Source organism: Pongo abelii, chromosome 2, assembly GCF_028885655.2.
Source record: "Pongo abelii isolate AG06213 chromosome 2, NHGRI_mPonAbe1-v2.0_pri, whole genome shotgun sequence".
NCBI lineage: Eukaryota > Metazoa > Chordata > Mammalia > Primates > Hominidae > Pongo > Pongo abelii.
Window position 1 is genome coordinate 159,085,009 of NC_085928.1, and position 14,578 is coordinate 159,099,586.

A 14,578-nucleotide genomic window follows, 5' to 3' on the forward strand; every position below is an offset into this window, starting at 1 on the left:
TGAAATATACCCTCTTGGCTTCCTTTGAAGTAGAACCTCCTCCCATCCAAGGTCTTCCTCCCTGAGACAATTGGCCATCCCTCCCTTGACCCTGAGCTGCTGAAAGGAAAGCAGCCTGCACAGGGTGTGGGGACAGCCATAGGAGGGGAAGCAGAGGACGAGCCAGGAGTGGTCAGTAGTCAGGGAGGGACGGGGCTATGCATGGCACTCCTGGGCCAGGCTGCAACTCTTCACCTCCTTAGAAAGAGTCAAGGGCAAGGAGAGCACCCTTGTATCTGTGGTTCAGACACCGAGACACTGAACTGAACACAGTTAAACGTTCTGCCTTGACATTCAGCTAAGACCATCTGGATTTGCACTTCAGAAATTACTTATTAGCAAAGAACATCATAAGCTGCTTGTGAACATATTCCCAAGAGCTGAAAGCCACCTTAATAGGATGAGATTGGATTTGCACCATATAATCTTAGCTTTTATGAACCAGAAACAGTTCACAAATGTTACGAGCCAGTTTTGCCCTTGGCTGACTTAGGGTCTAGCCACACCTTTGCCATATACCATTTATCTCTCAGGCTTCATCTGTGAAATGAATGGGAGTAACAGCAACATCCACCTCACAGGTTCAGGTAAGAGTAAATAACACAAGGTACATAAAGCACTCAGCACAGTTCCTACCACATACTTGCTTGATTCAGCCTTATTATTCCTTTTTATGAATATAAAGTATTATTGTAAATGGAATTTATTTTTATGCATTAAAACTTTAAAAATGTTATGCTTTTATAATGATTCTGTGACAATTTCAACCCTTTCAACCGGGCATAAATAAGGCTCAAAAAAAAAAAAAAAACTCTTTATTGTGATATAAGTAACCCTTGATTCACGTACTATTATAGATGTATAAATCAAATGTCATAAATAAATCTTTTCAAATATGCTAAGGAAATAACTACTCCAACAAAGGGCATTTGTGTAATGGGTCAAAGCACTGGCTTTGGAGTCAGACAGACCTAAGATCAAACCCAGGCACTTCCAAATTTACTAGCCTCACCTTCTTAATCTGTGAAATGGGTATATGTTCATTCATTCAGTGAGTGTTTACTGAAGTTTACTCTATGCCAAGCACTGTTCAAATAAAGTAGCATCTCCTTGGAGCATTAGGAAAGATGACGGAAAGCAGCTAGCCCAGAGCCTGGCACAGAGGACCCAGGAAATGAGAGCTGCTGCTATTTATGAAGCACTGCCTGTGCTGGAACTGGGGACAGAGACAGTGGCACATGGTCTTTGCCCTTGGAAGTTTATAGTCCTGAAGAGAAGACAAACAAATGGACAGGTGATGGTAGCGCAAGGTCCAGGGGCTCTGTACAACAGGGGCGGAAACACAGAGCACTGGGGAGCACAGAAGGAAACCAAACCCAGGCTGAGGGCAGAAGCATTGTGGAGCTTCTCCCAGAGGAGGTGGCATCAGAATTCACCAGACAGAGCCGGCCAACAAAGCATTCGTATTCGGGCCCCCTGGTTTCTGTCTTCAGCTGAGAAGAGAGTTCTGTGAAATTCGTGGCTTTCTGCTCCCACATTGATGGAATTACTACAGCTCAGGTGGAAACACCTGCATAATAATTGGATGCTTTAAAATGTCAGTTAAATGCATCTAAACTGCTTCCGCTGTCCTTGCTTCACTGCTAGGTCCATGAAAAACTCAGGACCCGTCTCTCCCTGGGTTTGGGGAGCTGGACACAGTGATGAAACTGAACGTGAACACAGGCTTTTTTGCCAGACTCTCAAAGACCTCCAGAACCGGAGAGTTTGAAGGGAGAGAAGAAGGGCCTGAGTGTGGCTATGTGGTGGTTTGTGAGGGGTGAGGCTGCAGCAGGAGTGGGACTCATGATTTCTCCAAGCACCCAAATTCAATCCTTGCTTCTACGTTCCCCCGTAAACGTTTCACAAATCCTACCACCAGGAGGTGCTGTCATCGCACTGCTGTGCTGGCTCTCCAAAGAGGCCCGGAACTCAGGATTGCCAATTCTTTCACCTCAGGATCTTTTCTTCATAAAGTGTGCCTGGAAAATATTGCATCTTTATAACCTTTTATAATTACCAAGTTTTAAAATTGTAAAGATAGAAAGGACTGAATGGAAAAATGCAGAACAGAAAGATGGGTGTTTCATGTTGGAAAAAAAAGGCATTTTCACAATGGGTTTGCCACCAAAACACAGGTGTCATGAAAACCACCCCTAAATCAAAACCAAAATGGGAAAGAAAAAGACTCATATCAATATCGTCGTTATTGGACACGTAGATTCAGGTAAGTCCACTGCTACTTGCCAACTGATCGACAAACGTGATATAAATCACCAAAGAACCATCGATGAATTCGAGAAGGAGGCTGCTAAGAAGGGAAAGAGCTCCTTCAGGTATGCTTGGGTCTTGAATAAATGGTAAGATGAGTGTGAGTGTGACACATCACCCTGTGGAAGTCTGAGACCATCAAGTACTTCATGAGTCATTGATGCTCAGGACAGAGACTTTATCAGAAACATGATTACAGGCACATCTCAGGCTGACTGTGCTATCCTGATTGTTGCTGCTGGTGTTGGTGAATCTGAAGCTGATATCTCCATGGGCGGACATGCCCTTCTTGCTTACACACTGGGGATGAAACAACCAATTGTTGGTGTTAACAAAATGGATTCCACCGAGCCACTCTACAGCCAGAAGAGACATGAGAGAATCGTTAAGAAAGTCAGCTCTTACATTAAGAAAATTGACGACAACCCCAGCACAGCAACATCTGTACCAATTTCTGGTTGGAATGGTGACAGTATGCTAGAGCCAAGTGGTAACAGGCCTTGGTTCAAGGGATGTAAAGTCACCCATGAAGATGGCAATGCCAATGGAACCATGCTGCTTGAAGGTCTGGACTGTGTCCTACCACCAACTCATCCAACTGACAAGCCCTTGCATCTGCCCCTCCAGATGTCTACAAAGTTGGTGGTGTTGGTCCCTATGTGCTAAGTGGAAACTGGTGTTCTCAAACCCAGCATGGTGGTCACCTTTGCTCCAGTCAACGTTACAACTAAAGTCTGTTGAAATGCACCATGTTTCAAGCTCTTCCTGGGGAAAATGTGGGCTTCAGTGTTAAGAACGCATCTGTCAAAGATTTTTGTAATGGCAACATTGCTGGTAACAGCAAAAATGACCCACCAATGGGAGCAGCTGGCTTCACTGCTGAAGTGTTTATCTTGCACCACCCAGGCCAAATCAGTGCTAGCTACGCCCCTCTGCTGCTAGTCACACAGGTCACATTGCTTCCAAGTTTGCTGAGCTGAAGGAAAAGATTGATCATCATTCTGGTAAGAAGTGGGCCTTAAATTCTCGAAATCTGGTGATGCTGCCATCATCAATGTGGTTCCTGGGAAGCCCATGTGTGTTGAGAGCTCCTCTGACTGTCCTCCTCTGGGTCATGTTGCTGTTTGTGATATGAGACAGTCACTCTGGGTGTCATCAAAGCCAGGAACAAGAAGGTTGCTGACCAGAAGGCTTGGCAAGGTCACCAAGTCTGCCCAGAAAGCTCAGAAGGCTAAGTGAATATTATCCCTAATACCTGCCACTACAGTCTTAATCAGTGGTAGAAGGATGACCTCAGAACTGTTTGTCTCATTTGGCCATTGAAGTTTAATAGCAAAAGGCTGGTTAATGTTAACAATTAAAACCTTCAGAAGGAAAGGAAAATGTTTTGTTGACCATTTGGGATTTTTTTTTCATGCAGCAGTTTTAAGTTACTGGGTTGTTTGTTTGTTTGTTTGTTTTTTGAGATGGGGTCTCACTCAGTCACCCACGCTGGAGTGCAGTGGCACAATCTCAGCTTACTGCACACTTTGCCTCATGGGCTCAAGTGATTCTCCCACCTCAGCCTCCCAAGTAGGTAGGATTACAGGTGTGTGTCCCCACATCTGGCTAAGTTATTAGTTTCTAAAATCAGTACTTTTTAATGGAAACAACTTGACCAAAAATCTGCCACAGAATTTTGAGACCCCCTAAAGCAAAGTTTAATAAGAAAAAAAAAGTACTGAAAAGAACAGTCGGCCAGATGCCATGGCTCACGACTGTAATCCCAACACTTTGGGCGGATCACCCGAGGTCTGGAGTTCGAGACCAGCCTGACCAACATGGAGAAACCCCGCCTCTACCAAAAATACAAAATTAGCCGGATGTGGCGGCATGTGTCTGTAATCCCAGCTACTCGGGAAACTGAAGCAGGAGAACCGCTTGAACCCGGGAGGCAGAGGTTGCAGTGAGCCAAGATTGTGCCATTGCACTCCAGCCTGGGCAACAAGAGCGAAACTCCATCTCAAAAAAATAAAAAAGGACAATCTCACACAACTATACAGAAGGTATGTCATCTCAGTGAATTCTCACAATTGTAATGTGGTTCTTAGTCTGTTATATGGATTAAAAAAAAACCTGACGCTGGCTGGGTGTGGTGACTCACCTGTAATCACCGCACTTTGGGAGGCCAAAGTGGGAGGACTGACCTCAGGAGTCTGAGACCAGCCTGGGCAGTATAGTGAGACCTCCATGTCTATTTTTTAAAAAAAGAGAAAAAGAAACTGATGTTAAAGGAGGTGAGTAACTCGCATGAGGAATACATAGCTAGTAAGGGGAATGCTTGGGTTCAAACCCAGGTTCATCTGAATCCAAAATATCAGCTCTTTCCATTGGACTAGACTGCTTAGATTAAATAAAATAATGACAATACTAGCATTTATTGAGGACTTACTATATGCTAAGCACTGATCTAAGCGCTTTACTCATACTAACTCACGTAGTCCTAACAATAACCCTATGATATGGTAATGTAAGTCCCATTTTATAGGTAAGTACACAAGGCACACAGCTAGCAAGCTGCTAGTACCTGTACTCTTATGGAAAGATGAATCAATGCTATAAACAATGTTTTATTTTGAAATCAAAAGCAAAATGTTCATTCCTTCCTTTTCCGTGAAGGTTATCATAAAGATCTAAAAACAATAACATCAACATTAATTCAGTAGATAGATAAAGAGTTTTTCATTAAGGCTCTGAAAGGATGGAGGAAACAAAGAGACCAATTTGGGGTTCTAAGAATGTAAGGAGTCATAATAATCCACAAGATTTTACCACTTTACTCATTTTTGTCTCAAAATAGTATACTTCACATTTATCCTTTGAGGCACAATGCCCTTTATTTTTATTTTTTGAGATGGAGTTTCGCTCTTGTTGCCCAGGCTGGAGTGCAATAGCACGATCTTGGCTCACTGCAACCTCCACCTCCCAGGTTCAAGCAATTCTCCAGCCTCAGTCTCCTGAGTAGCTGGGATTACAGGTGCCCACCACCACACCCAGCTAATTTTTGTATTTTTAGTAGAGACAGGGTTTTGCCATGTTGGCCAGGCTGGTCTCGAACTCCTGACTTCAGGTGATCTGCCCACTTTGGCCTCCCAGAGTGCTGGGATTACAGGTGTGAGTCACCGCGCCCTGCCACAATGCCCTTTATATTGCAATAAACTCTTTATATAATAAAATATAAGTATATTGCAGTTTCTCCTAATTCACAGATTATGTAAAACATGTATTAAGGCAACAGACTATTTGTTCCTTTTGAAGAAAATTAATTACATCTTTGAGTGTGAGAGATTCCTACATGTTAACAAAAATATAGTGAGTCAAATTCACAATTTGGTTAAAATTAGGTCTTGAAATCAGGCTCTTCCCTTTAGCTATATGACACATTTGTACTTTACATGGCTTCAGATGGCCACTACACTTGACAAGTCATCTGTCAAAAGTCAAAACGGTCTCTCTAACAATGATAACTAGGATAAAGCTGTGAACATTTGTGAAATTCTACTCCTGGAGTGTCTTTATTTTCCTGTCCCCATCATAGATGGTGAATTTGCCCGTCTTTTTGGACAGCTAATGAAAATTGTTCTGCCAGTTGTGTGACCTGGGAGAAAGTAACTTAGCCTCTCTGTGTCTCTGCTTCCTTATTTCTGAAACCGAAGAAGAGAACCCAGAGGTTTCTGTGGGGAATAAATGAGTGAATATGTGTGAAGTGATCAGAACAGGATCTGGCACACACGGTGTACTCAATAAAAATTGTAAATTTTGTGGTATTTAAATTGTTAGTACAGAGTATTTTCTCATGAAGCTAGTTTTGGATGGAAAGTAGTGCATAAGAAACATTGTTATGGTAACTTTATAGTGGAGGGAATTGCACACTTTTTACAAATGTTTCCTTTGTCCCCTATATCACCAACAGGGATTATCTCAACGATGAGGCCTCATGGGACAAGTGCCAAGAGCCTCTCAATGTGGTTCCCTGGAATCTGACCCTCTTCTCCATCCTGCTGGTCGTAGGAGGAATCCAGATGGTTCTCTGTGCCATCCAGGTGGTCAATGGCCTCCTGGGGACCCTCTGTGGAGACTGCCAGTGTTGTGGCTGCTGTGGGGTAAGTTAAGGCTTTTGCTGTTTCTTCTCAGCATGAGGGAGGCCAGGTCAGGCCACCAGCACTGAGGGAATGAGGGGGTAAGTGTGGCCACCTGCAGAAAACCAGCCCAGGTTGGAAAGCCCAGTCAGCCCAGTCTGTCAGCTCATGGAAACAGACACATTGTATTACTAGAACCCAGAGCACGTTAAAACACCCAGGCTAAAGTTGGCCATAATTTTCAGCCTCACATCCAGCTGACCATAGTTCTGGAGACAAAGGACTCTGTCTATATACAAACATTTACAATGATGTTTACATGAAGATCCACCTGAAGTGAGCATTTGTCATATGGGTACAGTGTCAGCAATAGTACATCACGGTCTGGGCTGGCATGTTCTCACTTCCTCAGATGAACAGAACATACCAATGCAAAACCTATGTTTGATATGATTTCTGATACAAAAAAAGAGGTAGTTCTTATATGGGAAGAAAAAAGGGAAATCACTCAGGCTTTACTCTCTAAATAATATTGTAAAATACCAACAACAAAATACTAAAAATAAAAACAGACCTGCAGACAGTAAGACAGTCTGATTATTTCAACTAATACCCAAATCAAATTAGGCAATTATTCACACACATACACAAAGTTATTACAAGCACAGATTGATGTATGAAGAAAAAAATAAAACTTGAGAGTTCCCTAACTGGGGGATTCTGTAAATATATGTAAATAAAGGTCTATTCACTTAACATAATATTATGGTAAAACTTTAAATGACTCAAATTATTTTATTTAAATTTTAAATAGGAAAGCCAGGCATAGTGGCATATGCCTGTAGCTCCAGCTACTCAGGAAGCTGAGGCACGAGAATCACTTGAACCTGGGAGGCAGAGGTTGCAGTGAGCCGAGATCTCACCACCGCACTCCAGTCTGTGTGACAGAGTGAGACCCTGTCTCAATAAATAAATAAATAAATACATTTATTTTAAATAAGCATTACATGTATATAACTCAAAAACTAAACATGTACAGGTATTCAGTTGGAAAGTCTCCCTCTGGCCTTTGTATTCTATCCAGCCAGTTCCCTCCAATCTCCTCACCTAGGTAAGGTTACCTAATTTCTTATATATCCCGTCACTGTATCTCTTTTTATTATTTTATTCTCCCTATCTTAAAATAATGTTTCCCCCAAAATTGCAGTAATATTGAAAATCCTTATGAGATACTGTTATTAGCAGGATACAAAAATTGTACATAATATACAATTATATAAGTAGGAAAAAACAAAATTCTGTGAATAGAAAAATAAAACAAAAAACTAAAGGAAATCCAACCAAAAGCTAAATAATCGTTATTTCTAGGTAAGAAGACTGACTTTTTTCCTTTAATCTAGCCTATAGTATTAAAAATTTTTTAATAATTATATATTACTTTTTAAAATGAAAAATATAAATAAGTCCCCCAAATCAGCAGTAAAATGCGTGTATTACAAATAAATTTCACTGTGTATTGCATTTTTATTTTACAAATTTTCAGTTCTACTATATTGTGTTTAAATGTTTTGGTCTTTAAACATACTAGAGAGGAAAGGAAACTACCAACTAGTAATCCACCAAAATTATTTTTATGATAGTGATTGAAAATATTGAGCATTTAAATCTTGTAATTCATCCAAAGTGAATGAATGTTTGCTAAATTATATATTGAAGTTTCAGTTTCTACATATTTTAGCTGGGTGGTAAATTTTCTTTGCAAGATTTATTGAAAATATGATTATGTTGGCTGGACACGGTGGCTCATGCCTGTAATGCCAGCACTTTGGGAGGCCAAGGCAAGAGAATCACTTGAACCCAAGAGTTCAAGACTAGCCTTGAACTGGTCTTGACCATGGCAACATGGTGAAACCCCATCTCTACTAAAAATACAAAAAATTAACCAGATGTGGTGGCGTGTACCTGTAGCCTCAGCTACTCAAGAGGCTGAGCTGGGAGCATCAGCTGAGCCCACGATGCTGAGGCTGCATGAGCTGAGATCTTGCCCCTGCACTGCACCTTAGATAACAGAACAAGACCTTTCCAAAAAAAAAAAAAAAAAAAAAAAGAGGGAAAGAAAATCTGATTACTCTTTGAATTGTTGATAATACTTTGCTAAACCTGAGAATTATCTCTCAATTTAAAAACACACTCATAGGTGTCAGCACTTTGGTTCCTTTTAGTGAGTTTCATTTATTTGGACACCATATTTTGGAGATCTTAATGGCTGAGTCACTCGATAGTTGAAAGACAGTAGATGGACTCCATGGTTGTCAGTGCATGGGCACCAGAGACTCACAGAGGGCAAATGTACACACCAGAATTGTCCATTTTTTTCCCTACCTTTCTTCCTCCCTCCCTTCATCTCTCCTCTCTGTCTCTCTCCCCCTTCCTCCTCCAACTTTTTATTTTGAAAACTTCAAATCTACATAAAGTTGAAGGAATGGTGCAATGAGCACCTGTATACTTTCACCCATGTTCACAAAATTGTTAATATTTGCTCACCCTCTCCCTTTTTGGACTCTTGGAAAGTAATTTTTGGACATCACAAAGTTTCACTACTAAATATTTCAGTGCACAAGAGCTCCAGTTTTAAAGTCAGTCTGCTGAAGATTCCTTTTGGGCAGCTGGCCTCTCATGGGGCTGGTCAGCATTCCTGTCCCAGTAGGACACTGCGGAAAGACTTGGGCTCTCAGCCTAGTTCCACAGCTTACTAGCTGAGTGACTCCAGCAAGCTGACTAACTTCTCATAGTCTCAGTTATTCCAACTGCCTCTTGCCTAATTTATGGAGAGAGTGTGAGATCAACATCTATCCATTCAGGCAGAAAATATTTACTGAGAGCTTCCTGAGCCTGGCACAGTCCTTAAATGAAGTGATAGTTGGGAATGTGCCTTAAAATACATGCTATGAGGCCTGGTTTGAATGTCAGCTGTGTGGTCTTGGCCCAGTCAGTAGCCCTCAACTGCTCCTTGTCTGTAAAACGTGGCTATTAATACCTACTCCTACGGTTGTCAATGGAGTGCCTAGTACATGGTGACAAGCATGAATTCATTTGAATCTTTAGAAGGCTCAGCAAGTAGCATTGAATGTTATTTACTAACCTTATGAAAGTCAGTGAGGTAGCATAGCTTCAGGTTTCCTTTAACACAATCTCTGGGTTCTGCCTCCCTGGTTCAAATCCCAGCTCTCCTACTTGTTAGTAGTGGCTTTCCACATAGCACTTGGTCTCTCAGCACCTCTTACCAAATTATTTTTTAAAATAAATGATGCATATTGTATACAATGTATTCTCCTCAGGTGATGGGTGCACTGCAATTTCAGAATTCATCAGTACCTAATTCATCACCCACAGAACCAACAACCACTTGTACCCCAAAAGCTATTGAAATTTTAAAAAATTAAAAACAAAATAAAACAAAAATAAATAAATAAAATGTAATTTCCTTGAGGACTAAATAAATAAATACATGATGCAAAACAAAATGAAGCTTCCATTCCTATAACCTCAACACATACGGGTGACAGAGTAAAGCCCTGAAACAAAGCCAGAAAAGTATAGGAAACATTCATTAGGCAACCATAAAGAGCCAGGAGGAGGGCAGGTGATGGGGATGGGAAGAAGGAGGGGAAAAGCAAAAATTTACGTAAATCATGACATCATAGTTAATTCACCTTTTCTACCTTCTAGGGAGATGGACCCGTTTAAACCTCCGAAATGAGCTGCTCAAACTCTACAGCGTGATGACTACAATTTCTTTTCATAAAACTTCTTCTCTTCTTGGGATTGTTAATTCCTATCTGCTTCCTAGATGACAAAGCTTAGAAAAGGCAGTTATTCCTTCTTTCCAACCAGCTTTGCTCGAGTTAGAATTTTGTTATTTTCAAATCAAAAATAGTTTGGCCACTTAACAAATTTGATTTTTTTAACAAATTTGATTTATAAATCTTTCAAATTAGTTTCTTTTTAGAATTTACCAGCAGGTTCAAAGTATACTTTTCATAATTTTTTTTATTACAAATGTAAAATGTATAAAGTCAATGTACTGCCATACTACTTCTTTGTATATAAAGATGTTTATATCTTTGGAAGTTTTACATAAATCAAAGGAGGAAAGCACATTTAAAATGAGAAACTAAGACCAATTTTTGTTTTTAAGATGTATAAGGAAAAAGAATGATTGATGTATCCTAAGTATTGTTATTTGTTGTCTTTTTTTGCTGTCTTGCTTGAGTTGCTTGTGACTGATCTTTTGAGGCTGTCATCATTGCTAGGGTTCTCTTACGTATGTTAAATTAAAACCTGAATTCAGAGGTAATGTAACAAAGATTGTGTGTGTTTTAGGAGGGGGGACAAAAGGTTGAATGAGTAACAACTCATCTTTTCTACAAATGCTTCCTTTGATCAAACAAAAAAAAGTTTTTAAAAAATTGATTTGAGTAATAATTGTGTCAGCCTATTGCCCAGGGTTAAGGTAATAAGTATTATTATTCTATGTGTCATATTAAAACTAACTGGCTTTATGAGTCAGGCACTAACAGGGCATCAGATCCATTCTGTTCATTTGTGTTCAAACCCCAGCTCCACCACAAACCAGCTTAGGGGTCCCGGGACAATTATTTTCAAAGTCTCAGTTTCCCCATCTGTAAAAGGACACTTGAGAGACAATCAGTCATACTGGAAATTTTGAAGTTACCAAGCGTGAAGCAAAGGCCTGTGGGGCTGCCAACATGACTGTGTGCAATAAGAAGGGTCTCAGGGAAGTCCAAGCCAGAAAGTCTCCCTTCTGCCCTTGCCAAGCTAATAGGCTGCACCATGTAGGTCAGGCACACTGAAAACTGGGTTTGTCAAAGCCATCAATAAGGTAATTAATGATCACCTACTGTGTGCTGGCCCCCACGGGGCTAGGCACTGAAAATACAAAGAGTTACACGCTGTAGTTTTGCTCTCACTACAATGTGAACTCTATGAGATCAGGGATTGTGTCTGGCATCTGAAACTTAATAGGCAGAGGCAAGAAAGGCAGATACACTGAAGATCTCGTTGTGGGAACTACACACACACACACACACACTCACACACAGTGTTTCGATTCAGTTTGGACCATTTGTTTTCAAACATGGCTGATCATCAAAATTACCTAGGAAATGTTCTGAAATTACAGATTTCTGAGCTACAGCCTAGACTTACTGCATTTGCAAATCTGGGCATGAGGTGTGAAAGTCTGTTTTTTTGTCAGTCTTTTCTTTTTTTTTTTTTTTTTTTGTTGTTTGTTTGTTTTGAGACGGAGTCTCGCTGTCTGTCACCCAGGCTGGCATGCAGTGGCGCAGCCATCTTGGCTCACTGTGACCTCCGCCTCCTGGGTTCAAGCGATTCTCCTGCCTCAGCCTCCTGAGTAGCTGGGATTACAGGCACCCACCACCACACCTGGCTAATTTTTGTATTTTTAGTAGAGACAGGGTTTCATCACATTGGTCAGGTTGGTCTCAAACTCTGGACCTCAGGTGGTCTGCCCGCCTCGGCCTCCCAAAGTGCTGGGATTACAGGCATGTGCCACCGCACCCTGCCAGTCATTTCATTTTTTTAAAGCACACCAGGTGATGTCGAAAACCAGCCACTCTGAGTAACCATTGCCTTAGAACATCACCTGCAGGCACAAGGATGAAGACCGAGTCAGACCCCATTACTGCCCACCAGGAACTCACATATCACAGACAAATACAAGGTAGTACATGCTAAATACTAAACGGTGACCCAGGTAATGATGTTCCGGGATAATGGTGTTCCGGAAGTTCAGAGATGTCGGGCTATTAGGACTGATTCACTTGCCTGAGTTCTTTGATGAGGGTATTTGAATGTGGCTAAGAGGCATCAATTCTTTATCCAGGGGTTTGCAGGGATTCATTATTTTAGATAAAAAGAAATTGTAGTCATCACGAAATCTGCTCTCATTATTTTATAGATGAAGAACTGAAATAACCTTTGACGAGTTTTCACAAAAGGCCATTTTTCAAAACCAGTTACCATAAAATTACAGGAAATTGCTTACCATGGATAAGAGGACTTGAAGAGACAGGAAACAAAGAGTAAAGATGAATGCGCCTCTCCCTTAGAGACCTCCAGATGCACACACACACCTCAAGGATGGTCTTCAGACTGTCCAGAGACTTCTGTTATGGGAGTTGTCAACTTCATTTTGCTTAATGGAGTACATTTCTTTATTTTTCTATGCTTTGGACTACAAGCTACTTGAAGCAAGAAAAGAATCTGATTCAAGTCTAGGTACTAGGAGTACCTAACCTAGCACATATTCTGATTCAATTCTAGGTACTAGGAGTACCTAACCTGGCACATGTTCGGCAATTCATAAATTTGTTGTATGAACGGAGGTGCCCAGAGCTCTTAATTTTCTTTCTCCCACACTCTCTAAGTGAAGTGTCCTTTGCCCTGAAATAAACCGAAGAAGATTTCAAAAATGAATAGACAAGGCCAGGTGCAGTGGCTCACACCTGTAATCCCACCACTTTGGGAGGTCAAAGCAGGAGGATCACTTGAGCCCAGAGTTCAAGACCAGCCTAGGCAACATAGTAAGACCTTGTCTCTACAAAAAATAGAAAAATTAGCCAAGCATGGTGACACATGACTCTGGTCCTAACTACTTGGAGGCTGAGGCAGGAGGATTCATTGAGCCTGGCAGGTGCCATGATCATGCCACTGCACTCCAGCCTGAGTGACAGGCTAAAAAAATAAACATAAAAAAATAATTTAAGGATGGGCACAGTGGCTCATGCCTGTAATCCCAACGCTTTGGGAGGCTGAGGTGGGCAGATCACTCGAGGTCAGGGGTTCGAGAACAGCCTGGCCAACATGGTGAAATCCCTTCTCTACTAAAAGTACAAAAATTAGCCAGGTGTGGTGGTAGGTGCCTGTAATCCCAGCTACTCGGGATGCTGAGGCAGGAAAATTGCTTGAACCTGGAAGGCAGAGGTTGCAGTGAGCTAAGATCATGCCACTGCATTCCAGCCTGGGTGACAGAACGAGACTCCATCTAAAAAAAAATAATAATAACAATAATTTTTAAAAAGAGTCGACAAAACAAGTAGGAAAGTGGATGTCTATGTGAAAATTAAACATGAGGCTGGAGTGGTCTCAGTACACAGATCCATGAATATAAAAACTAAATTTATATTTTCTATAACCACATTTGCTTTCTAGCTCTGAATGCCATTGTACCAGGCTTTACCTTGGGTCATTCTTGGGATTTTCCACCCTGCCTTAGCATTCTACTGGGCTGATGAGCACAGGGCCAACAATCCACTTGAATAGAGGAAAGGAAAAAGAGAAATACTAGCAAGACAAAACCTAAACTATTATCTCAAAATATCACCCAGCTACATATACATAATATGCTGATGGACCTGAGCTATTAGTGATGATGAGAAAAAAGGGATGAAACGAATTTGTGGATCATACTCAAACACATCAGCCACATGTACAGTTGTCGGCAAAAAGCCATTGTAACAAGGTGCTGAACAAAGTTAGTGTGAGTGACATCCAACTTCTCTTCTCACTGTTCAAACCCAGTAGTGTCTGAGGACAGCTCTGCTCTGAGCAGGTTAAGGAAGACACCAAGGCTCTAGAGGATCTCCAGATGGGGTAAAAAACAAAGAGTTAAATAGAGTGTTCCAAAACAAACATGATTCTTCAATCTACAGAGAACCAGGAGGCAACAGGATATAGCTGAAGATTCTGGTTTGATCTCATAGAAAAGAAATCAAAACACATGCAGTACATTCCAATTTAGTCACCATGACATGGAATAAATGTCTTGGCACTCAACTCTTAAAATGCAGGAAAGAGAATTCTAGGACATACCATAATTTATTCCCAGTCTAAGCATCCAAAGATGATTTAGGGAAAAAAAGAAAGAAAAGAAAAGAAGAAAAGAATACATCCAGGGTTTAGAACAGTTAATGGGGGAGGGCCACTGACATTGGCCCCAGGGAGGGAAATATCCATCTTTCTACAAAATTACTTTTTCCTGTGTTAGACACATTAATAGTGTGACCTTG

At 41.1% G+C, this 14,578-nt stretch overlaps 1 protein-coding gene, 1 long non-coding RNA gene and 1 pseudogene across 2 annotated transcripts in view; 2 read left to right on the forward strand and 1 right to left on the reverse strand.

The window, feature by feature from the left end:
• Positions 1–11,047, forward strand: part of TM4SF4 (transmembrane 4 L six family member 4) — a 28,946-nt gene extending 17,899 nt beyond the window's left edge. Inside the window, exons 4-5 of the mRNA XM_024244353.3 lie at positions 6,302–6,491; positions 10,197–11,047. Of these exons, the coding sequence (XP_024100121.1) occupies positions 6,302–6,491; positions 10,197–10,214 (208 nt within the window). The 3' untranslated portion in view covers positions 10,215–11,047. The remainder of the gene's footprint in view (positions 1–6,301; positions 6,492–10,196) is intronic.
• Positions 836–13,263, reverse strand: LOC134761114 (uncharacterized). The gene is made up of 2 exons (XR_010139356.1): positions 12,556–13,263; positions 836–2,060 (listed from the first exon to the last, which is right to left on the reverse strand). It is a non-coding gene; the product is annotated as an uncharacterized LOC134761114 (long non-coding RNA).
• Positions 2,251–3,624, forward strand: LOC103890270 (elongation factor 1-alpha 1-like; annotated as a pseudogene).
• Positions 13,264–14,578: the final 1,315 nt, after the last annotated feature.